This window comes from Ceratotherium simum, chromosome 39, assembly GCF_057802395.1.
Source record: "Ceratotherium simum simum isolate JZ-2026a chromosome 39, ASM5780239v1, whole genome shotgun sequence".
NCBI lineage: Eukaryota > Metazoa > Chordata > Mammalia > Perissodactyla > Rhinocerotidae > Ceratotherium > Ceratotherium simum.
In genome coordinates this window covers 16,537,268-16,564,153 of record NC_141938.1, presented here as the reverse complement: position 1 = coordinate 16,564,153, position 26,886 = coordinate 16,537,268, and the positions used below count along the sequence as shown (strand labels likewise).

General features: G+C 59.8%; 1 protein-coding gene across 3 annotated transcripts in view; it reads right to left on the bottom strand.

Annotated features, from left to right (window-relative positions):
- Positions 1–7,043: 7,043 nt before the first annotated feature.
- The window catches only part of MIER2 (MIER family member 2), a 31,457-nt gene continuing 11,614 nt past the window's right edge, over positions 7,044–26,886 (bottom strand). The window contains exons 4-15 of one of the 3 annotated variants that reach the window (XM_087425945.1): positions 22,209–22,334; positions 21,522–21,645; positions 20,897–20,988; positions 20,397–20,466; positions 13,751–13,902; positions 12,500–12,581; positions 12,320–12,414; positions 10,127–10,251; positions 9,890–10,017; positions 8,405–8,834; positions 8,228–8,260; positions 7,044–8,016 (exon numbers count right to left, since the gene is read on the bottom strand). In XM_087425945.1, the coding sequence (XP_087282071.1) occupies positions 8,257–8,260; positions 8,405–8,834; positions 9,890–10,017; positions 10,127–10,251; positions 12,320–12,414; positions 12,500–12,581; positions 13,751–13,902; positions 20,397–20,466; positions 20,897–20,988; positions 21,522–21,645; positions 22,209–22,334 (1,428 nt within the window). In that variant the 3' untranslated portion in view covers positions 7,044–8,016; positions 8,228–8,256. The remainder of the gene's footprint in view (positions 8,017–8,227; positions 8,261–8,404; positions 8,835–9,889; positions 10,018–10,126; positions 10,252–12,319; positions 12,415–12,499; positions 12,582–13,750; positions 13,903–20,396; positions 20,467–20,896; positions 20,989–21,521; positions 21,646–22,208; positions 22,335–26,886) is intronic. The other 2 variants (XM_087425944.1, XM_087425946.1) reach the window with 2 other exon arrangements.

Genomic DNA, 26,886 nt, shown 5'->3' with positions numbered 1-26,886 from the left:
CACATGGCCGCGGAGCCTGGCCGGCGGGGAGGGAGGGACGGGAAAGGAGGGGAGGGGACGGGAGGGCAGGGCCGGCCGGCCGGGCGGGGCGGCGAGGGGAGCGCGCGGACTCTGCCCCCGCCCCGCCCCCGGTGTGCGGGAAGAGCGGGGGCGCAGAGCGCGTGCGGGGCGGCGGGGGGACCCGGGTCTACACTCGACCCCGGGTGCAGAGGAAGCGGAGGGTCTCTGAGCTGGGGCGGGGGGGGAGGTCGTCAGCGCCCAGCAGTCCCCCTCCCCGCAGGCCGGGAGGCTGAGTGCAGGGTCACCCCGGTACGGGCGCGCACCCCGGTCACCCCGGGTTGGGCCGGCTGTGTCGCCGGGGGGCGGGCGGTGGGGTGGGCGTCGAGGTGAGAACGGACGAGGGTAGGACACTGGTGTGTGAAGGAGGACATGTCCCTCCGGGGTCCTCTCGGAGCCTCGGTTTCCTCATCGGGGAGTGGCACCTGTGTCGTGTCCATTGAATACCTCTGAATTCAGGAAGTGCCTTAAAACTGACGGAGTGTCGGGGCTTCACGCGGATGATGTCCTTTCCTCCTCATGGTTGAAACCCCGGCGGTCCTGCGGTCCCCGGCGTTTCAACACCCCCGAGGCTGTTGGCGCCGCTCACCGCCCCACTTTACGGAAGAGCAAACAGGGGCCCGGAGGTAGGAACTCGCTGGAAAGGGCCAGGGCTGAGCTCTGCGCCCTGCACCCCACCAGGTCGCAGGGAGCCCTGGGCTGGGAGGCGCCTGAGGGTCAAGGGCACCCAGGCTGGGGACACTGAGGTCTGAGGGGCCCAGTACACGCACTCTCAGTGTCCGCACAGCCACACTGGGTCCTTAGGGCTGCGACCATCTGAGCGGCCTGGGCGAATGTCCCCGCGTCCTGGGGAGCCCTGCCTTGACCTGGCAGACACGTGACACGTGAGAGACTCTGTCGCTTCCTCAAGGTCACACAGTGGAAAGAGGCAGGGCTGGGATTCGAACCCACGACCCACCGCCCTGATCTCTGAACCACATTCACCACCCCACGCCTTCCGACGATCCCGAGATGGAGGATGTTGCTCGGCCCTTTTGAGAGATGAAGGGACTCAGGTCCAGAGACGGGCAGCCCCCGCCGAGGTGGAGCAGCTGGGACTCGACCGGGAGGATGGACAGGCGCCCGCACTGGGGGAGGGGCCCCCGGGGAGCCCAGGCGTGGACCCCAGGTGGGGGCAGCGCGCAACGCAGCTGTGGCTCCGCCGCCCTGGGCCGACGGCGGGTTGGGGTGTCTCTGGCCACGTGTCCTGCGCCCCTAACAGCTCTCCTGGAGCCTTGAGCCGGCGGACACTCCCCCCGCCGCCCCCGCACACTCGAAATAACTCAGCCCACCCTGGGACATGACAGGGTTCTGCATGGAAGCTTCTGGACCTGGATTTTCCGTCTGCGGTGTGGCGCAGAGCTGGTGTGGGAGGCACATCCCCAACCCCCGTCCCTACCGCACACCCCGAGGAGGGGGGCACAGCCAGACTTCCTCCGAGGCAGCCGGGAGGGTCTTCCCGGAGGCTGGGCGGGGGTGGCGCTGTCGCAAGGGGCCGGTTCGGCCTGGACCCGGCGCTGCCCACCGGCTTCCCCGCGGCCACTCCCGCTTCGTCCTTCGTTCTCGCACGGACACCGAGTGGAGTCCTGAGAATTCCTGATAAACACCGCGAGGGGCGTCCGCGGCGCTTGGAGGCGGCGTTACCTCGTGTCTGTGGCGTCATTATTAGCGCACTTTTTCCACTTTGACCTCGCAATCGGGCGACCCCGCCCTCGGTGGTCTCGACAGCCCGTCCACACTGTGGTGACCGGGGTCAAGGAAACGTGGGTTCTTGATGGAGCATCTACTGTGTGCGGGCGGGGCTCCACGGGGTCAGGGGAGGGGCGAGGACACCCTCCCACTGACCTCAGTCTCACCCTGGCCTTAAAATGCCTGGACAGGGTGGGGATTAAAACCGAGGAGGGCAGCGAAGACGAGGATTAGGGCCGGGATTTGGGTCAGGGCGCCTGCATCTGCCGGCTGGGCCTCCTCACACTCCAGGAGCTTCTCAATTGGAATCGGCTTCAGCCCCTCCCAGGGAGGACCTGAGGCCAGCCGGGCAGCTCCAGGACAGAGCCTGGGCTGGGAGCCAGGCTGGATGGGTCCTTGTCACCTGCAGGTGGCATAACTGGGAGAGGACTGAACCCACCTAACCGAGCCCCTAAGTGGGCACCGGCCTCGCCTGCGTTCCTTAGAGACCAGGTCACCTGCTTGGTGCCCAGGGGTCCGTCCTCCCTGTCCCGCCCCCCCAGCAGTGAAGCTCAGGGCTCAGAGGGCTGTCAGTTATTGTCCCCTGTGGCCTCAGTCCTTGCCACCTGATGGGCTCCAGTTCTGTGAAGACTGCGGGGAGACGCCTGGGAGGAGAGCAGGAAGGGGCCCAGCACAGCAAGGTGCCACCCGGGCGAGGCCACCCTGGGGGCGCCTTCCAGATGTGGGGCCCCACCCCCACTGAGGGTCCTGGACTTGAGCCTGTACCCGGCGCTGTGAAGGGCGTTTGAGTGGGGAAGGGGGTGGGTGGAGGGTGCCTCAGTGTCCCATCTGCACACTCGGTGCAGGACGCTGCCCACCGAGGTTGTGAACGGCCTGACCCCTGGAGGCTTAACTGAGCAGAAACAGCGGGACAGGTGCCGGGGGGTTGCCTTCAAATCAGAATCCAGCATCGGTAAATTCAGAACCCCAGGACTGCCTTTAGCTGCCAGGATTTCGTGATCCTGAAGTGCCGCCCAACCTCCCAGTCAGGATGGGGACGGGGTGACCCCCAGGTTCAGCACGAGAGCCGGGGTCCTGGGAACTCTCAGTCCTGAGCAAAGTTGCCGCCTCACACAGATGGCCACAACACACGGTCCCCTCCCCAGCCCCCACCCCGTCTAAGTCTGCGTGCTCACTTACCCTTGTGCCTGCCCCACCCTGAGCTGCAGGAGGGCAGGGACCCGCAAACAGTGGGCGCTCAATCGATGCTCATGAACACAGAGGGAGCTGTGAGTAACGGAGCCTGAGGTTCTCGGGGCGACCCCTTCTCCGGGGGCTCTGCCTGTGCTGGACCCCCAGGCCCACAGCAGACAAGACCTTCCTCGACAGGAGCTGCCTTCGTGCGGAGGTGTCGCCATCTGCCTCCGTCCCCCGGGCACCCGCTGGTCACACATTCACACCCCTTCCCTGTTCACGGCCTCTGTCCCTGCCCCCAAACCAGCACCCCAACAACAAGCGTGACGGGCAGCCCTGAACCCCCCTGCATAGCCACTGACCCTGGACCCATTACAGCTGACGAGGAGAAGCGACACAGGCAGCGAGAGAGGCTGTGACCCCACCCCCGACCTGCGTCCTACCCACTGGGGACGGTCCACCGCGGCAGGGGCTGAGCCGTCTCCCGAGTCTTCCCTGTGCGGGGAGGGCAGGCTGGGAGCTCTCTGGCCCCGTGTGAGCGGGGGCATCTGACCCCGCAGTGCCCCCAGGGTCCTGCCTCTGAGCCACGACCCCACCCTCCCTGATCCCCTCGGGGCGGGGGTCTTTTACTCCAGGGGGGTCTTGGCCAAGCCCCACCCACAACTGAGCCCAGACCAGGAGGTGCCACTGGCCCTGGTCGGCCTCCAGGTGGGACAGGAGCGGCCTCTGCTGGACGATGAGGCAAAGCCACAGCCAGGCCCGCCCTCTGGACATTCATGGGCCCACCGTGCCAGGTGCCCACCATCTCGATGCCCTGCCCACTGCAGCCCAGGAACCGGACTGCCGGATTTCACAAGTCAATATAGAGACTCAGTTCAATTTAATCCCAGACGTGCAACAAATCCTATAGTGTGAGTGTGTCCCAAGCACTGCGGGACCCATACTCACATCTGTTGTCTGCGCTCAGAGCTGACTGGTGTCCTGGATCTCGCCAGGCCGTTCCTCCCAGGAGCCACACACCAGAAAACAAGGACTGAACCAGGGGGTGAGGGCTGGATGGGCCCAGTCGTGTTCCAGAGCCTGGCATCCTCCACTCGGCCTGGCCAAGGAGGCCAGGGCTCGGGGAAAAGTGCCAGCCCAGGTCGGCCAGCTCCTGGCGACCCTCTCCCGCCCCCACTCCCACCACCAAAGGTGCCTTGGTGAGTCCAGTTCCAGAAGCCCTGGCGGCCGCCTGGCTCCTTCAGGCCCGGAGGGGCTGGAATCAGGCTCCTCCGGGCACCTCTGACTGTCCAGCACAGGCCTGTCTGCAGGGGGCCACAAGAGATCTCCACTCCCACCCTGCAAACAGCGCGTAAACCAGAAACAGTAACCAACAGCCAAGGACAGCACGGCGTCTGTCCCGGGGCTAGTGGACGCCGAGGAGGAGCCGTCCCTGCAGGGGACCCGAGGTCCTGGAGCGGCTGCCGAATGTGGAGGAGCGGGGGCCCGCCTGTCGGGTCTGGATAGAAACCGGAGACGCCCGGCTGGCAGGAAGGGCTTGATTCCACCATCAAGACAGCTGACCAGAGGGGAGGCGAGACCACACGTCGCCTCGGCTGCCGAGAAGCCCTTCCCGGGCAGGGCAGTGTCCACTCCTCATCGAGTGTGTTTCCACACAGCGTCCAGCGTACGGTCAAAGCCGCAGACGCCATCAGCAGCAACAGAAACTTACTAGTCAGCACACGACCCCCAGGTCAGCAGGTCCCTCCGGACCCCAGTCACCGATGTCCCGGCCGCATTGCCCACCAGCCCCCGCACGCAGCGGGCACACCTTCCTGCACACGTACCCTCTGCCCAGAGCACCGTGCTCCCTGGAGGCCTGTCCCACCAGTGTGCGGGGCAGATAACCAGGGTGCCCCATCGGAAACCCCTCCGCCCGGCCGGTCACTGGTCCAGTGACGGGCACAAGATGGAGAACAGATCTGACCCGAGGGCTCCTGTGGGGACCCTGGGAAAGACGCGTGCTTTCTGCCAGGACCACAGACCAAAGGTCGAAGGCCTGGAGCCTCCCACGGCTGCCTCGGTCACCACGAAGGGAAGTCACCGGGAACAAAGGGACAAGGGAGCAGAGAGGAGAAGCAGCAAAATCTCGTCACCATGGCGACGCCCGACTCCTGGACTCTGCTCCTGAAGCCACCAGCGCTCGGGACCGGACCTCCCTCACCGGTCCACCGCGAAGGGCCTACGGCCTCAAGATCGAGGAGGATGGACACCGCCTCGGCCGCTGCAGCCAGAAGAGGCCTGCCGCGCGGCCAGGGTCACGGGACAGCCGGGCAGGGCACGTGGACGATCCGAGCCGACGCCACGGGAAGGACTCGTGTCAAACCACGGGCGACACGGGAGAAACTGACCCACAATGAAGAGGAGGACGTCCAGAAGCAACCTGGACGCTAAGACAGACACTGTCACAAAGAGGCTGAAGAATGCAGAGAAAAAGGTGTAGAAATGGAGAACTGGGGCAGAGAAACGGAAAAAGTCACGAGCAAATACTGGAGCCAGGAGACCAGGATGTGAGCCCAAGACCCCGGGGCCACACGGCCGTCTGGAACCTCCAGGACAGGTGGGGGAGCCTCCACTGAAAGAGAATCCCGGACCCACAGGGAGAGGGAGAAACCGGGGCCCAGTTGAGTGGAAGGACCGGCCCTGGGGTCCAGGAAGCCCCAGCAGAGAACGCGGCCCGGCCCAGCTGCAGGGGGACCATCGTCAGAGGAGACGACGCGTCACGTTTAGGGAACACAGGCAGGAAGGACAAACTTCTCACCAGAAAACAGAAACCAGGAGCCAACGGAACATCTTCAAAACACCGCAAGAAGAGAGTCGCCCAGAATCCCACGTCCGACGACGACAAGGGCTTCAAAACGAGGATGCGGGACCCTCTCAGACTGAGACGCGTGCAGGCGGACGCGCACAGACCCCAAGGTGGCCCTGAGGACGGGGATGGCCACCGCCGGGACGCCCAGACCCCCACGGTCAAGCAAGCTGCCCCACACCCCCCGGAACAACCCGAGTCCACCTGCCGACGACCCTACACCTGAGGTCCCGGAGCCACAGGGTCTCGCACAACAGAGCAGCCATGCAGAGTCAGCTGGCGGGTTCTCACGCAACTAAACAAGCGTCACCATGCGATGCTGCCCTGGAAACTCCTGTCCAGACGCAAACCCGCACACGGACGTTTAGAGCAGCTTCACCCACGACCGCCAACCTGGACGTGGCCCAGACGCCCTTTGGTGGGCGAGAGAGCAGGCAGACCGCAGTCCATCCAGACGGTGGGACCAAGAGGAAACGGGCCTTCAATCCATAAAAAGACACGGTAGCCTGATATGCGTGAGGGAGTGAAGGAGGCTGCACCCGTGTGCACACACCAGGGGCGTCCTGCTCACACGCCCGAGACCAGCGAGACGGGAGCCGGCAGGGCGCCCTCTCTGAGGCACTGAAGGAACACGGAAACGGACTAAAGCCTCCAATGCAAGTCGCTCCCAGCTCCTCTCACCCGAACCCCACGACCGGCTCTGCAAGGACGAACCCCCGAATCCAGACCACGCTCTCCCACACCTGGACACGACGGTCCCTGATGCAGCCCCTCCTCTCGGCCTCCCCTCCCTGGGCGCTGGCTGTCCCCTCCCGGCCGAGTCCCGGCCCCCGCCAGCCTGTCCGCCGTCACCACAGGGAGCTGTAAGCACCACCAACCTCGTGACTGAGCCCTGCCCGCCCTCCAGGGGCTTCAGACCCAGAATCACGCCTGCCAGCCACCTGCCCAGCCTCTCCTGGGACGCAGAGCCCTTCCCTGCCCGGCCTCTGTGTGACCACGCCGGCTCTGCCCAGAGTGCGCCCACGCCCCTCCAGGCTTCAAGTTCAATGCCACCTCCTCTAACTGGCCACCACCCTCGCGCCGTCATCCTGACGAGGACCACCACCCCACAACCCCGTACCGTCTCCGGCATGACTCAGCCCGGACCCGTGACTGTGGCCGGCACAGCGTCCACACGTTACAGCCTGAGTCTCCGGCCCCCACACGCCCCGCCCACCAGTCCACCAGGAGGCTCCCCGGGCTTCAAACCAAGTTTAATAAATAAAACAGCGAGGGGTCCAAGGCAGCTGTCACTTCACAGTGTGGTCCTCGTGAGGCGAGAGGGAGGGCTGAGTCGCCTCCTGGAGCAGGGGCTCGAGCCACCGTGCGCCCTGGTGACACCCGGGGGCTGGGAGCGCCGCCCTGCCCCCCGGAGGACCCCACTCCAGTTTGTAAACAGAACCATAAATAAACAACGGAGGCAGGAGAAGAACCAGGACCCCAAGCCATCTTGGCGGGGAACGTAACAGAAATATGACTTCGGGGCTGGGGAAGAGGCTAGAGCCCGGCCCCTCGGTGTGGCCGGCGCCAGGGCCTTGGTACCAAGGGGGTGTGAGTCACCGGTCTCCCCGAGCCCACGCCCGGGCCTGCTGGGGCCCCAAGGGAGAGAGGGTGTAAAGTGCGTCTTTTCCTGAAGTGGAGAGAGCGGGCAGGGGCGCGGGCCGACGTCGAGGTATATGGCTCTGTGCCCCGCGGGGTTTGGCACCGAGTAGCAGCTGCCCACCGACCCCTGGGCTGGGGCAGCCTGCGGCCCGGCCAGGGGCAGGGAGACGGGGCCACGCAGAGAGCTGGGCGCCCCGGGCGGAGGCTGCTGGTGGGGGCGGTGTCCGGCCCCATCTCCCTGTGGCCCCAATGGGCAGCGACGCCTTCCTCGCCTCTGCTGGCTGGACGGGGCCAGGCCCTCCGACCCCGCTGCCAGACAGGTCCCATGGCGGAGCCGGCGTGTCAGGCGCTGAGGGTGCCGTCTGTGTGGGGAGGGATGGGGCGGGCGGCCCGGCCACCGGTCACCCCGGTCCTTGCAGAGCTCTGAGCAGAGAAGGCGGTACCCGCGGCCCACGAGGAGGAGGAAGGTGGGGAAGACGGACAGAGGCAGGCCCCGCGGTGGCCCCAAGTCCAGTCCGGGCCACACACGCCCACCTGCAGCCAGCGATCAACAGGTCATCACGTTACAGCTGCGGGGGGAGAGACCAAGAGAGAGACCGACGGGTCAGTCCAGGCCCACAGACCACGCCACCTGGGCGCCGGGCCCACACGAGGCTCCCGCCCGCCTCCCGCACACCGTGCTCCCACGTGTTCAGACGCCTCCGAGGCAGCCGTCCTGGCGCCTGGGGAGGGCCGGTGGCTGGGGCGGCGGGGGGAGCCTGGCACTGGCCCCGTCAGTACCTTTTTGGATTTTGAACCATACGAATGTATTACCTAGTCAAAAAAATAAACAAGCCAAATTAAAAATAGAGAATAAAACTAAAGAAACACACAGCCTGCTCTGTGTGGCCACGCCATCCTCGGGCCCCGGGGACCCGCCCGCTCCCCTCCTCCGCCCGGGGCGGGGGCTGCACTCACTGTGACAGGGGCTCCGAGTGCAGCCCAGGGGCCGGGCACGCTGGGTGGGCAGCCAGGAAGGGATTCACGTCCCCGATGCCGATGAGTCCAAACTCGGTGACCGACAAGGCCACCTGTGCGGGGGCCACAGCCTCCTCGGGCTCTCCGTCCACATCCGTGTGGCTGGAGCTGAGGGGCAGCTCCTCGGGGAGGGCCCCGGGCAGGGCCAAGTCTACAGCCAGCCTCGGGCTGGCGCCCGGCTCCAGGGCGGCAGCGGCGGGGGGGCAGAAGGCCGGCTCGGCCAGGCGGGGGGGCCGCCGGGGCAGGGGCACCTCCAGGGGCGCGTCCAATGGCTCGAAGGGACAGGGCCCAGGCTCTGAGGACGGGAGGCTGTCGGAGCCCTCCTCGGGCTCAGCGAGGCTGCCGGCTGCACCGTCCACGCTCGGCGGCTCTGCGGGGAGAGGACAGCTGAGATGGGCCCCCACCGCCCGCGCCCGGGACCCAGCACTGCCCCAAGAGGCGCACTCGCGGGAAACCGCACCCGAGCCTCAGGCTGCGCCCGGGCAGGGTCCTGCCCAACTCCGCTGGGGCAGCAAAGCCTGCGGACCCCCCAAGTGTTCCCAGACATGTGACACACAGGACCCAGTCACGCAGACGTGGCCCTGCGCCGAAGGTTCCGACCCCCGTTTTTAAGACAGGACAGAACACAGCAAGTTCAAGAGAATGAAAAAGGCGCGAGTGCACACAGAAGCAGGGTCCCCGTGGGATCCACGGAGCTTCCGTCCACGGGCGAGTCCAGCACTCGGGATGTGAACACAGTTCTAGGCGAACCACAGGACCCGAGACACTAAATCCGCGAGTCCACCGGTCCTCTCCGTGGTCACCTGAGACACTGAAGTCACGCCCCGGGCCCTATGCTGCTCCGCGGGGCCGGGGACGCTGCGGATGGCTCAGACACCTGCTTATCTCCCGCGTGGCGGCTGGGACTGAGCACCCACCCGAGCCCAGAGAGGAGGCCCCACTTTGGGCTGCGGGGCCCACACAGTTCCCCTCCACACGCACAGCCAATGAGCCTCGGGATACCTTGTGAGACAGCCTGAGACACCTCACGTGACACCCCCATGTGACCTGACGTGACACCCCGTGACACCATGTGACCTGATATGACAACCCGTGAGACACCTCATGTGACCTATGACACCCTGTGAGACACCTGATGTGACACCCCGTGATACCCCATGTGACACCCCGTGACACCACATGTGACACCACACGTGACACCTCATGTGACATGCTGAGACACCCCATGTGATACCCCATGTGACACTCACGTGACACCTCACGTGAAACCCGTGACATCTCGTGTGACACGTCATGTGACACCCACGGGGGAGGAGTGCCAGCAGCTCCCAGACGGCCCCTCCTCAGTGTCCACCGGCCCAGGTCGGGGTCCTGGTGAGGAGGGGCTCCCCCAGGGCAGGGCCCGCCCCCGCCCAGCGTGCTCACCGGTGTGCATCCGTGCCAGGGGGTCCTGCTCGGGGCCCAGGCCGGCGGCGGCAGGGGGCAGGGGCGGTGAGGAGTGGGGGCGGCCGGGGCCATCGGGGTCACTGCTGTCCAGGTCCTGCTCTGCGTCACTGGGGAGAGAGGGCACCGTGAGGGGCTGCGGGGGCCAGCTGCCTCGGCGGGAGGCGCCTCCCCGGGACCCCCGCCCGCCCGCCCGGTTCCAGCGGGGGCTGCACGCACGTGGCTCCGGACGGGCCGTACTTCCTGCGGCCCAGCCGCGTCTGCTGGGAGAAGTAGTCGTAGCGCTCTGACTTCTTCCACAGGTAGTAGTACTCCACACACTCGCCCACAGACCGCGTGCGCACCTGCAGGACGGTGCAGGGTCATCTCGGCACCCAAGCCCTGCCGTCCCCACCGGCCAGGCCCCCCTTCGCCTTCCAGGACAGCAGGGACGGGTCACGGCACCCACCGCTCTCGGACACGCAGACCCCGCCGTGGCCCCTGGGCCCTCTGCACCCGCCCCCACCCATCTGAGGCTCAGGCCGGCCCACCTCCGGGGCTTGGCCCCTGTCCCGCATGTGATGGCGCCCCCATCTCAGGGAGCCCCCCACCTGGGGCGTGGGAGCCATTCTCCCTCCAGGCCCACATGTCCACTGTCCACCTCCCTTGCCCCAAGGACAGCAGTGTCCACCTTGTTCCCGCTTCTCACAGGCCCAGCAGAGGGGGGAACAACGACCCCAGGGACCGACACTGGGAGACGGAGCCCAGCCCAGGGGAGACGACGTGCGAGCCAGCCAGGCTCGCTTTTCCCGCGGAACACAGAGCATCACCGATGCTGCTGGAGAACACACGGGGTTGTTCTCCCTACACTCAAGGTCACACTCATAACACGGCACAGAAAAGCCAAAGGCCTCTACCCAGAGCATCCCAGAGGGACAAACGTGTGTCCGGCAGGGAGCTGCACACCACTGGGCAAAACCTCTTGTGGTGATTTGGTGCATCTTCCCACATTGGAGAATCACCCCACAGCAAGCCCAGGGCCATGCTCAGAGCTGGCAACAGCACGAGGACCCCACCGCTGTTCCCCAGAATGAGGGACCCGACCCCAGAGCCCTGGAGAGGGTCAGGGGGCCAGCGGGGGCAGGGCGCATGTGGATGGTCCAGCCTCCTTAATGAGACCCCTCGTGCGTCAACCCTGCCCGGAAGGAAGAGACACAGTTCCCTGCGGAAGGAAACACAGCGCAGGGCGGAGGCGGTACCCAGAAGGGGATCAGGGCACAGCAATCAGGCAGTGAGCTGAGGACACGGAGCCACAGCCGCAGCCTCGCCTACAGGGGAAACGCAGCGAGCAGCAGGCACATCGGGCCGAAAGGCGCTGATCCAGCAGCACGATCAACGGCTGCCTCGCGTGGCGCTAGGCGCCGACCCCGTCCTGACACCAGCCCCGCAAAGGCCTCATGGCAACCCCCCAGGGGAGGCACACAGACTCCGAACGGGAGCCCAGTTGCAGCCACGCCCTGCTTCTCCCCGGCTGACCCACCAGCACTTGCACGGTGTTCTGAAGGGCACGAGAGAGGGCACACGGGTAAGGACAGGGATACGCACAGAGACAGAGGGAAACTAAGGTCTGAGACAGAGCCCAGAAGCGAAGCCAGGCAGACGTCCTGGTCTACAGGCCAGAAGCACCAGGGCTCTGCCAACAGGTCAGCTCGGGCGTCATGGTGGGGGAAACCATGGACAGGTGACCTCACAAAGCACGTGCAGAGACCAGGGGTGACCCAGGTTTGGGGGAGGAACCGACGGTGGGGGGAGGAACCGACGGTGAGGGGAGGACAGGGGAACTCAGGTCTAGCAGGGACGGGGCACTGAGGTCTAGTGAGGACAGGGGGACTAGGTCCAGGGAGGACAGCGGAACTCAGACTAAGAACAGGGGGACCCGGCACTCTAATGTCCTTCTGGTCATGAGCCATGCCATGCGTGGCTGAAGGACCTGTGTCTTGGCAAGGAGCTGAGAGTGAGTCTAGGCTAGGGGTCACTACTGTGGGATCAGCACTGGGCAGCGAGCTAACAGGCTCTGCTCTAAAGAGATGGCAAGGCATTGGCTATGACTGCAACAGTGGATCGTGAAAACAGGAACCAACTAGTAAAATTCACTTCCTAAACTAATTTAGAGTAGAGCCTTCTTTAGGTGTTCATCAAGTAGCCAAGCAGCCGTCAGCAGAGAAAACTAGGAGGAGACGTCCACAGGCCTGGGACAAGCCTGAGGCAGGAACTAGGACTCCAGCCCCACCTCGCGGAGCCTCCGTGCACCTGGCAAGGTGAGTCCCGACCTCTCGCGGTGGGTGAAGGGGATGTGTGCCCAGGCTCCTGAGCTCCTCCCAGCCCAAGGAGCCCCACGTGGGGCCCAGCGGGAACAGGGGGCAGTGTCCTCACTTTGTTGGCCTGGATCAGGTGGAAGTTCTTCCCGTGCACTCGGAAGCCATGCTCAAAGTTCCTGCACTCCTCCTCGCTCCACGCACAGAACCCGTCTGCACCAAGGGAAAGACAGTGGGGTCAGCAGTGCCCAGGACAGGCAGCAGGAAGGGGTGGGGAGAGCCAGAGCTGCACGCTCACCTCGGATCACCTTCACATTGAACCGCAGCCTCCGGAGAGCCTCCTCGATGTTGAAATTGCATTTCACCAACTCATACAGAGCCTGCAGGGAAGCCACATGGACTGTTCCCACCTGCTCACTCCAGGAGCAAGAGCAGGCGATGTTCACACCGCCAGGGGGGATAGCAGGTGTGTTTACACCCCCATCTGGACGGGGTATCAAAAGACTTTACACCACCACCAGGGGGGACATCACGGCGGTATGTACACCACCATCAGAGAAGACAGCAAGCATGTTTACAGCCGCATCTTGACGGCGACACCAGGAGTGTTCACACCACCATCATGCGGGATATGAGCGGTGTTAACGCCACCATCATGGGGGATATTGGGTGTTCACACCACCATCGTGGGCGATATCAGGGGTGTTCACGCCACCATCATGGGGGATATCAGCGGTGTTCACGCCACCATCAGGGGGGTATCGGGTGTTCACACCACCATCATGGAGGATATCAGGGGTGGTGACACCACCGTTACGGCAGGGATATCAAGGGTGTTCACACCACCAGCCAGGGGGATATTGGGTGTTCACACCATGATCAGGGGGGATATCAGGAGACTTTACACCACCATGAGAGAAGATATCAGGGGTGTTCACACCACCATCAGGGGGGATATCAGGGGTGTTTACACCATCATCTGGGCAGGGATATCAGTGGTCTTCACGCCACCATCCAGGCAGAGATATCAGGGTGTTCACACCACCATCAGGAGAAGATATCTAGGGTGTTCACACCACCAGGGGTGGGGATATCGGGGGAGTTCACACCACCAGCAGGAGATGATATCGAGGGTGTTCACACCACCATCGGTGGGGGATATCGGGGGTGTTCACTCCACCACCAGGAGGTGATATCGGGGGGTGTTCACACCAGCATTGCTGGGGACATTGGAGGTGTTCACACCATCATCAGGTGGGGCTATCAGGAATGTTCACGCCACCATCAGGAGCGAGGCACTCACACCACCATTTCCCCCACGACAAGTGGTTTAGTTTGCATCCACCACCACATGACCACATTGGCCCACACCGGGTGGAAGCCTCACGCCAGGTCCCCCACTCCCTCCACTGGTGTGGCCTCTTCATTCCCCACGCCCCTCCTGCCTGACCCCAATTCTGCCCTGCGTGTCCCGAGGCGTCTGAGGTGTCGACCTCTGGCTGGAGCGCCACAGCGTCCACAGCCCTCTGCCCCCACGTGGCAGCCTCACCTGCTCACTGTCCTTCACGGTTTCGCCCTCTGGGAGCTGAGACCCAGCCACCTCGTGCCACCTGCGCGTCACTGCCCGGTACAGGAACTCCTCCACCTCCCTCTCGGGGAGGACACTGGGGGCCCAGAGCAGCTGGTCTTCATTCTCATACACTGCAGAAAGAGGGTCGGGGTCATGTCACAGGCACGCGGTCCCCGCACACACCGCCAGAAGCACACGCTTCCTCCTCCATTTCCTCAAAAGCACCCTCCAGGGCAGGCCATCTCAGCACCTCCAGACGACAGAAGCTAATCTGCTGGTCCCAGTTCTTGTGGTCTGGCCCCCCACATCCGTGTGCCTCCAGGGCTGGCTCCGGGCACCCAGGTGGAGGTCGGGAGGTCACTAGGCCCAGGGTGGTGGGGCTATGTCCAAACCATAGGAGGTCAGTGGGGCACTGACTGAGTCAGGGAATCAAGGTAGCCACCTGGAGGAGGCAGCAAGTAGCCTAGACTTCTGAGCATGGCCTCTGGGGAGGGGGCTGTAGGTAACGAGTTCAGGGAGGTGCACCGGCTTGAGAGAGATGAGCACTGAAATGCAGAGGCCCGAGGGAGCAGCATGGGAGCCCAGACTCGATAACGACAAGGAGACCAGATCGCGGCGGTCTCACTCAGGCAAGAGCTCATGCTGTTGCCACGCCCACTCTGACTGTGGCATTACACAAGCCACGTGAGAGTGTGCTTCGCAGAGGGGCGGTCCGGCCCGGGGGCGGCAGATGCATAAAGACGGCTGAGAAGTGGACTTTGGCCTCCAGCTGTGGGGACGGACACAGTGGGGAGGAGGCAGAGGGCAAGCTCAGGGACAGGCCTGGGGAGGCCCCGGGGCCAGCAGCTCCACTCATGCAGAGAGTCACAGGAATCCAAAACTCAACAAGACAAGCAAACAAGAAACCCAGTGTGATGGCCAAAAAGTGAAACACACTCAGGAAAATGGCCCCTGCTGGAATCTCCATCCTGCTGGGGAACTGACTAGGAGCCCACGACCCCTGGGATGGCTGTGACCACAGCAGTCCTGGCCTCTCCCAGTGCCCACAGCCCCTGTGGCCACCTCCCTCCATCTCCACGGTCGACGCCAAGTGCCACCCTGGACCAGGGTGGTCGCCCGAGAGGAGAGCAGGCGGCTCTCTGGAGAGAAACGGCATCCCCTGCGCACTCAGCGCTCTGTCTACCTGTCCTGGGATGTGACAGGGGACCGTGGCCAACGGAAGTGAATCCAGACGGCCGGTGTCAGAGCGACCAGACACAACTTCACAACAGCTGTGATTAACGTGTTCAAGAAGACAGGGAAAAGGACAAAATGGATGGACAGCTGGAGAATTTCAGCAGAGAACCGAAATCCACACAAAAGAATCAGAGGGACAGCCTGGGACTGGGGAACACGACGTGTCAGTTTACGAACGCGCTGGAGAGCTTTAACAGCAGGCTGGGCAGAGCAGAAAACATGACGGCTGAAATCAGAGAGAGTTCAACAACAGAAGGACACCGAGCCAAAGCTTAGCGAGGACACAGACGACGCAACATGTGCACGTCGAGCCTGAGGAAGCGCACGTGAGCCGCAGAGGAGGCGGACAGAGAGCGGGGCCAAGTCAACCAGAAGAAAGGACGGCCAGGAATTCTCCAAAACCAACGAATGACATCAACCCACCAATCCACGAAATTCAGGATAAATACAAAGAAAACCACACCTCAGCACATCACAGTCAAAACACTAGAAGAGAAAGAGAGTGAGAAGAAAGAAAGCGCTAGAAGCACACAGGGAAAAGCGAACAGTGATTTCAGAGGAAAACGTTAAGACGGACAGCTGACTTTTAACAGGAACAAGAGGCACCAAGCACACTGGAGGGAAACTGCTCAAGTGCTGAGAGAAAAAGCCCGTAAATCTAGAACTCTGTACCCGTGAAGAGATTCTCCAAAGAATGAAAGCAAAATTAAGACTTTTCAGACAAACGAAGCCTGAAAGAATTCATCCACATCAGACTGGCACAAGAAATATTGAGGAGGAATCCTTTAGGCTGAAGGGCACAGTCCCCAAGAGAAGATGGAGGAATGCCCAGCACCGCAAAGGGAGCCGCGGATAAAGAGAAAGAACGCTCCAGGGGCCCGCCCGCTGGCGCAGTGGTTAAGTTCGTGTGCTCTGCTTCGGCGGCCTGGAGTTTGCGGGTTCAGATCCCAGCACGGACCTAGACACCGCTCATCAAGCCGTGCTGTGGCGGCGTCCCACACATAACGTAGAGGGAGATGGGGACATATGTTAGCTCAGGGCCGACCTTCCTCAGAAAAACAATAAACAAACAATAGAACACGCCATGTTTACTCCATGTGCTGTAACCTGTGACGTCTGTGACGTACCAGGAGCGACAAGAGCACAGAGGCAGGAGGGTCGGCGAGTTACACGTGTCCAGGCTCTTGAACTGAAGGGGAACAAGACTGTACTTCTTGAAAGAAAACCAGGGTAACTACTAAAAAGTAATATAAAAATTAAAACCTTACTATGAGCTCAAAGAGGAGGAGCAAACAGAAGACTACTTGACTGATCAAAAAGAAGACAAACAAAAACAGAGGAACACGGAAGAGATGGAACAGGTAGAAACTGTGAGAAAGCAGACTCGAACCCGACTGTTTCCACAATCACAGGAAAGCAAGCAGTCCAAAACGGACCTGGACTGAACACTTGACTAAAAGACAAAAGACCACCCGACTAGACAGAAAATAAGTCCAAATACGTGCCATTTACAGAAAATACACCTGAAACACAAGAACGCAGAAAGGCAGGAAAAAATAAACCACACAAACACTATACCGCCAACAGCACGGGAGCATTTATCAACAGACGGAACACGGGTGGTCAGCAGGGCTCGGCTACGTTCCACGCACTGAAATCAGAGTGTGCTCTGACTACCGTGGAACTCAGCGAGAAACCAGTTAACAGAAGGACAACTGGGAAATCCCAACACCCAGAAACTAAACAGAACCCTTCTAAATCACCATGGGTCAGAGAAGACTCGCAGTGAACCAGAGAAGCACAAATTAAAATGAAATACAACAGGAGAGAAAGAAAGATAGAAGTGAAAATCAGTTAAATAGAAATCAGTCAACGGAGAAACATCCGCAAGCCAAAGTCAGCTCCTCGTAGAGAGTAATAACACTAATAAACCCTAAAGGGACTAATCGAGAGGGAAGGAGAGGGGGAAACGCAAACTGCCGGCATCAGGACTTGAGAAGGGGACGTTGCTACAGACCCCACACACGGTAAGGAGGTAAGAGGAGGGTCTCTTGAACTTCCTGACGATAAAGGTAACAATTCAGGTGACTGTGATAAACTCCTCAAAAATGCCACTTATCAAAACAGAAACGAAAACTCTAAATAGACCTATATATACTAAACAAATTGAATTAAACATCTTCCACAAAAATAAAACTAAACCAAACCCCAAGACTAGACAGCTTCCCTGAGAATCCTTCCCAACATCTAAAGAAGAAATCGTAATGATCTGACACAAGTTCTTCCGGAAGGTAGAAAAAGGCTTCCCGGCACACCTGATGGGAGCAGCATAACCCTGACCCCAAGGCCTGACAAGGACAAAAAGGAAGTGAAATGACAGACCAGTGTCTCCACGGACACACACACCCACATCCCAGATGTCAGCAAACCACACGCGGGAAGGAGGGAACGTCACAGGTCGATTCCTGCTATGTGCTGTGGGGACGCGCCGTGAAGACCCGCGAACCCTCGATGGGGACACTGACCCGCTGCCCCAGAGGAAGCACAGGGGCAGGTCCCCGAGCGCCTCCGGGCAGAGCGTTTTCATCAGCTGACCACTCACGGCCTTGTCGTACATGCGTTTCTGTTTGGACACCTTGCTTCACGCACATCACTGAGCCATGAACACGAGTTCATGACCAGCAGCCCTTGACGCCCGCCTGACGAAGCTCATCTCACACGCACATCTCCTCCGAAGGCACACGGCAGCCTTCTCACACCCAGAAACGCGGGACGGCACCTCAGCACGACGCCCGGGGGCCATTTACACAGCAAAATCACCCACAAACAATACAAAAATGTGAAAAACACAGCTAAATATAAGCGAAAAAGACACGTGTTTACACCTGAGAGCTGAAAAGAGGAGGCAGAGTGTCTCCTTGTCCAAGCCCAGCTGGGAGCGTGCGCCGGGCGACAACCTCGTCACCACTCTGCAGGCGGGTGTGCCACCGACCGTGAACGTGCCCCAGGCGTTCACTGTGGAGTTACAAATCCACTGTAGCCAGCAGGCAAGGTCGCACACACAGACCCACAGACGAGGGGTGACAGCACACACACATCACAAGAGGTCATAATCCACGACCTAGCGGAGTTTACTCCAGAAGGCAAGGTTGGTTCAATGCTTGAAAACCCACCCATGTGATGTACTATGTTAACAGAGTAAAAGAAAAAAGCAACCATCTCAATAGAGGCAGAAAAAGCATTTGACAAACCTCAACACTCATTCATGGCAAACTGTCAGCCACTAAGAACAGAGGGAACTTTCTCATCTGATAACTCATGACAGGGAAGCACTGAATACTCTCCCTGGGGTTTGGAACAAGACACAGACGCCCTCACTCACCGCTTCTTTCACATCTGTCCTGGAGCTCTAGCCAGTACAGTAGGGCAAGAGAAAGAAAGAAAAGATACCAGGATTACAAAGAAAGAAGTAAAGCTATTCTTCACAAATGACACAACTGTGTACATAAAAAAATACGAAAGAATTCACAAGTATGAAAATTAGTGAGTGAATTCGGCAAAGTCTCTGCGTACGAGATCAATTAAAATAATAAAGTACATCTCTACTAACAACAATCAAGGAGAAAGTGAAATTTTAAAAAATATCTTTTATAACAGCACCAATAGGTGTCAGCAAGCACGCAGGAGACAGCCACACAGAAACCCCACAACGTGGCTCCAGTGAAATGAACCTGACCCGCCTCCGACCACACATCAAAACCAACTCAGGTCAGAGCAGGGCCGTCAACGCAACAGGCACACAGGAAGACGTCTTCAAGTCCTGCACCGACTCCTCAGAGAGCAGGCAAACACATCACGGCTAAAACCAGGAGTGACGAGCTGGACCTTATTCACATGAAGACATACGGACAGGGAGCAGGCACTGGCCGTGCACAGAGCCAACAGAGGCCCTGTGTCCGGACAGAAAGGACTCCCACAGGTCAGCAGGACAGACGCCCGGAGACAACGGGGAGAAAGAAGTCCGAGCAGGCATGTCACCAGACACGTCCAGCGGCCAGTCGACACACGGCTCTCAGAGAAACGCAGTCAAACCACAGGAAACACTGCTCCACGCTCACCAAGGGCTAAAGTCACCAGCATCACGTGCCGGCGAGGACGGAGCGGCCGGAGCCCCTACATGTGCTGTGGGACTGCCCAGCAGTGCCTACAGACCCCCAAGTGCCAGCCATCCCTCCAGGAACCAGTGCACGTCTCCACTGAGACACACAGGGACGTGGACAACCACGACAGGAAGCCATCATCACATCAACCAACAGCAGAAAAGACAGCCAACGCAGAACAGCCACACGGGGGAACAGGACACGACAGCACAGGGATGCACATGCCATGTGACGGGCCTCATCTCACGGGTGGAGCACGGAGGAGACAGCACAGGCTGGCCCCTGAGGGGGCCTTTACTGGGGGAGGGTCCTGTGTGTCTGCAGAGTCACAGACACGTCTACTGCCCCGTGACCGTCCTGCCTCCATCCTTTCCCCAAACTGCCCACGAGGGAGCAAGCACATCCCACCCAGCCCACGGCCCGCCTCTGCCCCGGAGGCCTGACTCTCTCTACTGAGGGTCCCTGACTGCCCTGCCTGTCCCATCCCACCCCCAAACCCGGCTGCTGAACCATCCTGGAAAAGCCCCCTGAGCCAGGAGTGCCAGGTCAGGGCCCGCAGGGGCTCTGGGGAAGAAAAACAAGACTAGAGGCCATAAGCAGGGGACTTCACCGCCCACCTTCTTCACCTGTAAGCGGAGGCGACAACTCCAACCTCAAAGAACAAGAGAGGCCCGCTACACCCTCTAGGGGGCTGACAAACGGACATGGAGTCCAGGACACAGTGCCCTAGAGAACAGGGCAGGGCAGAGGCACGCAGGTCTCTAGAGGGCGTCTGGGACCAGCCTTGAACCAGGAAAAGGAGAGACCTGCAGGCTAAGAGGGGAAGAGCGAGCACACCAGCGAGAACAGGAGCAGCAGCCCCGGGTGGGGAGGGAGGGAGGAGGGGGTGGCCGGAGCCAAGGGCAGGCAAGGGGCTACCAGCTGCACGGGTGGTGGGAGCAGGGGACCGGGCTGAGGGACAGTGAGCGGGGGGCGGGGGGGCGGGCATCGACGGGCCCACGGGCAGCGAGGGCGACAGTCTCCCACTTCCTCCCGCCTGGCTCAGCCCGCTGGGCACCCTGCAAGCTCAGGGCGGTGCAGGCAGGCACCCAACCTGGGCCGGGCCCGTGGGATCCCCTCCAAGGATCCGGAAACGGGCCCTGGCTAGACGTGCAGCAAGGCCCTTCCCGGACGGAGTGCGGTTCTCACCCCTCCCTCTCCCGTCCCCCCGTTGCCCGGGCCCCACTCACTCTTCTCTCCATGGCGGTTCGAGTGCAGGTTGCTAAGGTCGGCTTGGAACTGAGGCCCAACCATGATCTCCTGCAAAGGCAAGGGCCCAGGAGTCAGCGCTACCGGAGGCCCGGCCGCTGCCCAGAGCACCGGGCGGGGGGGTAGGGGCAGTTGGCGAACTCTGCCCACAGACACCGAGTCCTGCAGTCTCAGGGATGGGAGGCAGAGGCCTGGTGTGTGCGTGACAGCGTCTTCCTCCACTCGTCCATCTGTCTGGTGCGGCCAGTCATGTGGCGAGGGGGCTGGGGCCTGAGGACCCAGGTGTCCTGACGCCCGGCCCAGAGCCCCCGGGACAGGACCTCGGGGACACATCGCTGGGCCAGCAGCAGCACGGACTCCAGGGCCCAACAGCGAGGCCAAGTCCCAGCCTAGCCCACCTCTCAGGAGCCGTGCCGTCGCCCCTGCCCCAGGACGGGGTGGAGGTCCACGCTGAGGGCACTGTGGGGTCAGAGGCACGCACCTTCTTACATTTGTTGGCGGGAAGAGGGTCCTCCTCGGTGTCGGACGAGGCAGAGGAGCCGGGCTCTTTGTCTGCATCGGCCAGAAAGCAGGCTTCGGGAAAGGGGCACGGGTGAGGCACGTCCGCGGCACCAGGAGGCCCTCCAGGCTGGGGGACACCCCGGGTCTCCGGCCCACTCTCCATCCACCAGACCCCCACGCTGAGCCCTTCCTGAGAAGCGGCACAACCCAGGCCCTGGCCAGAGGACGGTGAGTGACGGACACAGGAGTGGGGACTCGGGAGGTCCCCCCTGCTGCGGTCGCCAGACCCCCGGCCCTGAGCCCCCAGCACCCCACGCTGCCAGGCCACACGGCCTCAGAGGCAGGCAGAGCGGGGGAGGATGGTCTGAGGACGCTGCCCGGGACCTGACGGGCTTTCAGCCACAGGAACAACGCGTCCCCTCCTCGTGTAAACCAAAGCCACCCGGGCTCAGCTCCAGGCAGGGCAGGGGAGAGGGGAACCCCGGAGGGCTGAGACGGAGCCAGGGCACCCCCAGGGCACCCGAGGCCTGGCACGAGTCCTCTCCCGGGGCCTTCCGTCCACACCACGAGAGCCCTGCCCAAGTGGAGGGGGGCAGGACACCTACGTCCACTCTGCTCAGGGAAAAGGTCGGAGGCCTCGTGGGAGGTCACGGACGGGGTGAGGTCATCAGCTGAGGACTGTGTCTCTTCCTCTTCCTCCCCTGAGAGCAGATCCTTTGCTATCTGTTCCTTTAACGAGAAAGGAAAGAACAATCCTGCAGTTACTTTCAATCATCTCCACAGGACACAACAGTGACACAGTGACGGCACGGCCGTGCTGAGCCTCCCCTGGAGCACCGAGGGCTCAGGCAGAGCTGTCCTTCCCGCCCTGCAGACGCCGAGACTGGGCGAGGGCAGGCCTCACCCCTGCGCCCTGGGGAGGGGCGGTGCCTGCACCCGCGGCTAGGACAGTGGGCCCATCGCTGCTCTCTCTGCTGGGCGCTGGGTTTGCAGCTTCGGCACAAGCCCCCTCCTGACCGCGCCCAGGACCTGCAGGACCCGAGGGCCAGGCAGGAATGGGCTCCCTGGTTCCGCTCCCCCGGCTGTGTCTCCCCAGGCCGGGCTCCACTCTGCTCCTCCTCCAGCCAGTGGGCAGGGTCTTGGTCCCACCCCCTCCCTGGCTGCCCCCGGCTGTGACTCTGGATGTGGGGAACAGGACCTAAGAAGCAGCCGCGGCCTCACAGCAGGGACGGCGCTCCCACCTGTCCCACCCTCCCGGGATCGCCCCCCTCCCGTCCCGGGGGACCTCTCACCTTGTCCAGGGTCATGTCCGGGAGGTGGGCTGTGGCGTCGCTGCCCTCGCTCTCCTGCTCCGAGATGGGGTCGGACGCCTCGTAGCCATAGAGGGCGAGCAGCTCGTCGAGTGGCATGTCGCTGCTCTGGGGGGGACAGGACCGTCACCAAGGGCCACTCGGGGCGACGGGGCCCCGTCGGGGGGGGCCGCTCTGTGGGGACCGGGCCCCATCGGGGGGACGGGGCCCATTGGGAGGCACTGCTCAAAATCCTAAACAAAATACTGGCAAACCGAATACAGCAATATATTAAAAGGATCACACACCATGATCAAATGGGATTTATTCCAGGCATGCAGGGATGGTTCAACATCTGCAAATCAATCAGTGTGATACACCACATTAACAAAAGGAAGAATAAGAACCACATGATCATCTTAATAGAGGCAGAGGAAGCATTTCACAAGATCCAACATCCATTTATGATAAAAACTCTCAACATGGGTACAGAAGGAAAGTACCTCAACATGATAAAGGCCATATACAACAAACCCACAGCCAACATCATATTTAATGGTGAAAAACTGAAAGCCATCCCTCTGAGAACAGGAACAAGACAAGGGTGCCCACTCTCACCACTTCTATTCAACATAGTACCGGAGGTTTCGGCCAGAGCAACTGGGCAAGAAAAATAAATAAAAGGAATCCAAACTGGAAAGAAAGACATGAACTCTCACTGTTTGCAGATGACACGGTCCTATATATATAGAAAACCCTAAAGAATCCATCAGAAAACTATTACAAATAATCGACAACTACGGCAAAGTTGCAGGATACAAAATCAACTTACAAAAATCAGTTGCATTTCTATACACTAACAATGAACTAGCAGAAAGAGAACTCAAGAATGCAATCCCATTTACAATCACAACAAAAAGAATAAAGTATTTAGGAATAAACTTAACCAAAGAGGTGAAAGACACATACACTGTAAACTGTAAGACATTATTGAAAGAAACTGAAAAAGACACAAAGAAATGGAAAGGTATCCATGCTCATGGGTTGGAAGAATCAACATAGTTAAGATGTCTATACTACCAAAGCAATCTACAGATTCAATGCAATCCCAATCAGAATCCCAATGACATTCTTCATGAAAATTGAACAAAGAATCCTAAAATTTATATGGAACAACAAAAGACCCCAAATAGCCAAAGCAATCCTGAGAAAAAAGAACAAAGCTGGAGGCATCACAATCCCTGACTTCAAAACATACTACAAAACTACAGTAATTAAAACAGCGTGACACTGGTACAAAAACAGACACACAGATCAACGGTACAGAATTGAAAGCCCAGAAATAAACCCACACGTCTACGGTCAGTTAATCTTTGACAAAGGAGCAAAAAACATACAAGGAGAAAGCAAAGTCCCTTCAATAAATGGTGCTGGGAAAACTGGACAGCCACATGCAAAAGAATGAAAGTAGACCCTTATCTTATGCCATACAAAAAAATTAATTCAAAATGGATTAAAGACGAATGTAAGACCTGAAACTATAAAACCCCTAGAAGAAAATACAGGCAGTACTCTATTTGACACTGATTGTAGCAGCATCTTTTCAAATAACGTCTGACTGGGCAAGGGAAATGGAAGAAAAAATAAACAAATGGGACTTCATCAGACTAAAAACCTTCTGCAAAGCAAAGGAAACCATGAACAAAATGAAAAGACAACCCACCCACTGGGGGAAAATATTTGCAAATCATGTATCTGACAAGCGGTTGATCTCCAAAATATATAAAGAACTCATACAACTCAACAACAAAAAGACAAACAAGCCAATCAAAAAATGGGCAATAGATCTGATCAGACATTTTTCCAAAGAGAATATACAGATGGCCAACGGACACATGAAAAGACGTTCAACATCACTGATTATTAGGGAAATGCAAAGCAAAACAATGAGATATCACCTTACAGCCGTCAGAATGGCTATAATTACCAAGACAAAAAACAACAAACACTGGAGAGGATGTGGAGAGACGAGAACCCTCACACACTGCTGGTGGGAATGCAAACTGGTGCAGCCACTAAGGAAAACAGTATGGAGATTTCTCAAAAAATTAAAATTGAAATATCGTACACTCCAGCTATCCCACTACTGGGCATTTATCCAAAGAACTTGAAATCAATGATCCAAAGAGATGTACACACCCCTGTGTTCACTGCAGCCAAGACACGGAAGCAACCCAAGTGTCCACCGACTGATGACTCCATAAAGATGTGGTGTATACATACAATGGAATACTACTCGGCCATAAAAAGACAAAATCGTTGCATCTGCAACAACATGGATGGACCTGGAGGGAACAATTTAAGTGAAATAAGCCAGACAGACAAAGAAAATACTGCATGACTTCACTCATATGTGGAATATAACTGATACATGGATAAAGAGAAAAGATCAGTGGTTACCAGAAGGAAGGGGGTGGGGGGCGGGTGAAAGGGGTGAGGGACAGGTGTGCAGCGACAGACAATGGTTAGACCACTTGGGAGGACCACGATGAGGTTTACTCAGAAAATGATAAACGATAACGTACACCCAAATTCTCACAACGTTATAAACCATTATTATCTCAATAAAGTTACAGGGGTAAGAAAAAGAGGGCTGCTTTGGGGGTACAAGGCCCTGTAAGGAGGGGCTGCTCTGGGGGACGGGGCCCTGTCGGGAGGGGCTGCTCTGGGGCTCCGTGCGCGTCCTCCTCTCTGATACAGTCACCCACCGCCACCCGGTCTCTCATCACACAACCACTCACCCCAGCCAGACCCCAGGCCCACACCTTCCGGCAAGGACCCCCTTACGGCCCCCACAGAGGCACAGAGGAGACCCGTGAGCCCAGAGAGGTCAGCCACTGGCCCAAGGACACCAGCCCTGAAAGGTGGAGCCAGGACTGGCCTCCCGGTCCACACCGCACTGCCCAGCAATGCTTCCCCGCCCGGGCTCGAGCCAGCTTCACTCTGGAAATCTACGCTCACAACCCATGACATCAACAAACAAGAAGCAAAAACTGACCATCCTGATAAATTTGAGAAGGGATCCGCTCAGATCCATGAGCTCTTCTGGGTTTACAGAGCCCTCAGTGTACGAAGCAGAGGGGTCCCCTCATCCCGAGACGGAGACCCCGGCAACCCTCGCTGACCAATAAGTGGCCAGAGCAAGCCCATCACCGTTGGAACAAGGAGGCGGCTCCGGACACCGCGGCCTCTGCTCCAGAGCTGCTGGCCACGCTCATCCTGACCCCTGTGGCCGCTGTCGGCTTCCAGCCTCCTGGACGCTCCCTCCTGCCAGCACGTGCCCCCCACCATCCTGCCCGCCCTCTCCTGGGGGCTTCAAGGCCACAGGGAGGCCACCGGTCTGTTCACCGCCCTCCTCTGGGTGGCGACCCCACCCGTCCCCTCCAAACCAAGTCGCCTTCTCACAGGCCCCACAGTGGAGGACGCTCATCACACCGGCCACGCTTTCCAGCACGCATCTGTGGGGGTCAACACGGCAGCCCCAAAACCCCGGGTCCCCGGGCGTGCTGGGGGCACTCGAGGCGAGGCGACCTTCACGGTGAGACTGGGATGTTGCTCCCGCTCCCGCTGCGCTGGCACCCCACTGAGAGAGCAGAACGGAGGCGCCCCGCAGAGGGGGGAGCACCCAAGTGCACGTCGTCAGGCTGCTCCTCGCCGCCACCCGCTCCCAGCGTCACAGACGCCAGCTCGCTTACGAACACGCTGCCTAAACTCACTGGTTCTGTTAAATCTCCAAGCAGACGTGGCTTCAGCCTTCCGCAGGAGGACACGGGAAGAACGCACAGGGAGCTGCTGCCTTCAGGAAGGGCGCCTGTCTCGCCCGGAAGAGCGGCCGCACACGCCGCGCTCACCTGGCCGGCACGAGCAGACGGGCCTCGGACGGGGACCGCACGGCTGCCACTCCAGAAGAAACCACCGACCGTGCTTGCTGCCAGGGCACAAATCCAGGTTTCGGGCAAAAAATCTGATTTTCTAAAACTTGGACCTGACAACGTGAACCTGATACACTGCGGACACCCTCCGGAAAGGCAACGTGAGACGGCACGGGTTTCTGCCTCTTCCTCAGCCACCACACTCCTCCTCTTCCTTAGTTTTAGAAAGTTATATCTGAAGAAAATCTAGACGACGTAATCAGCTCGTAGATAGCTGATGTTTTTGTTAGTTTTGAGAAGTTTTAACTTTGAATTGAACCCTTTTAAGATGTTTTTTTCTTTTCAAAGAAAAGACTTTTTTTGGGTTTGAGACCAAACCAGCACCCAGCTAAAAAACGGCAAGTAATCACTCTTTAAAAGAACTCCAGACACTTCAAAGACGTCTGGGGAGATCTACAACGGTCGTGTCCCCCAGAATTCACACGTGGAAGTCCTGACCCCTCCGTGTGACTGTATTTGGAGACGAGGCCTTTACGGGAATGAAGTTAAATGAGGTCTGGGGACGGGGCCCTGATCCCACAGCATCACTGTCCTCACAAGAAGAGCCACCGGAGAGCTCGCTCTCTCCCCGACATGAGGACACGGCGAGGAGGCAGCCCCCTAACCCAGGACAGTAGCCCTCCCAGAAACAGCCCTGCAGACCCTGATCTGGGACTTCTGGCCCCAGAACTGTGAGGAGGTAAATATCT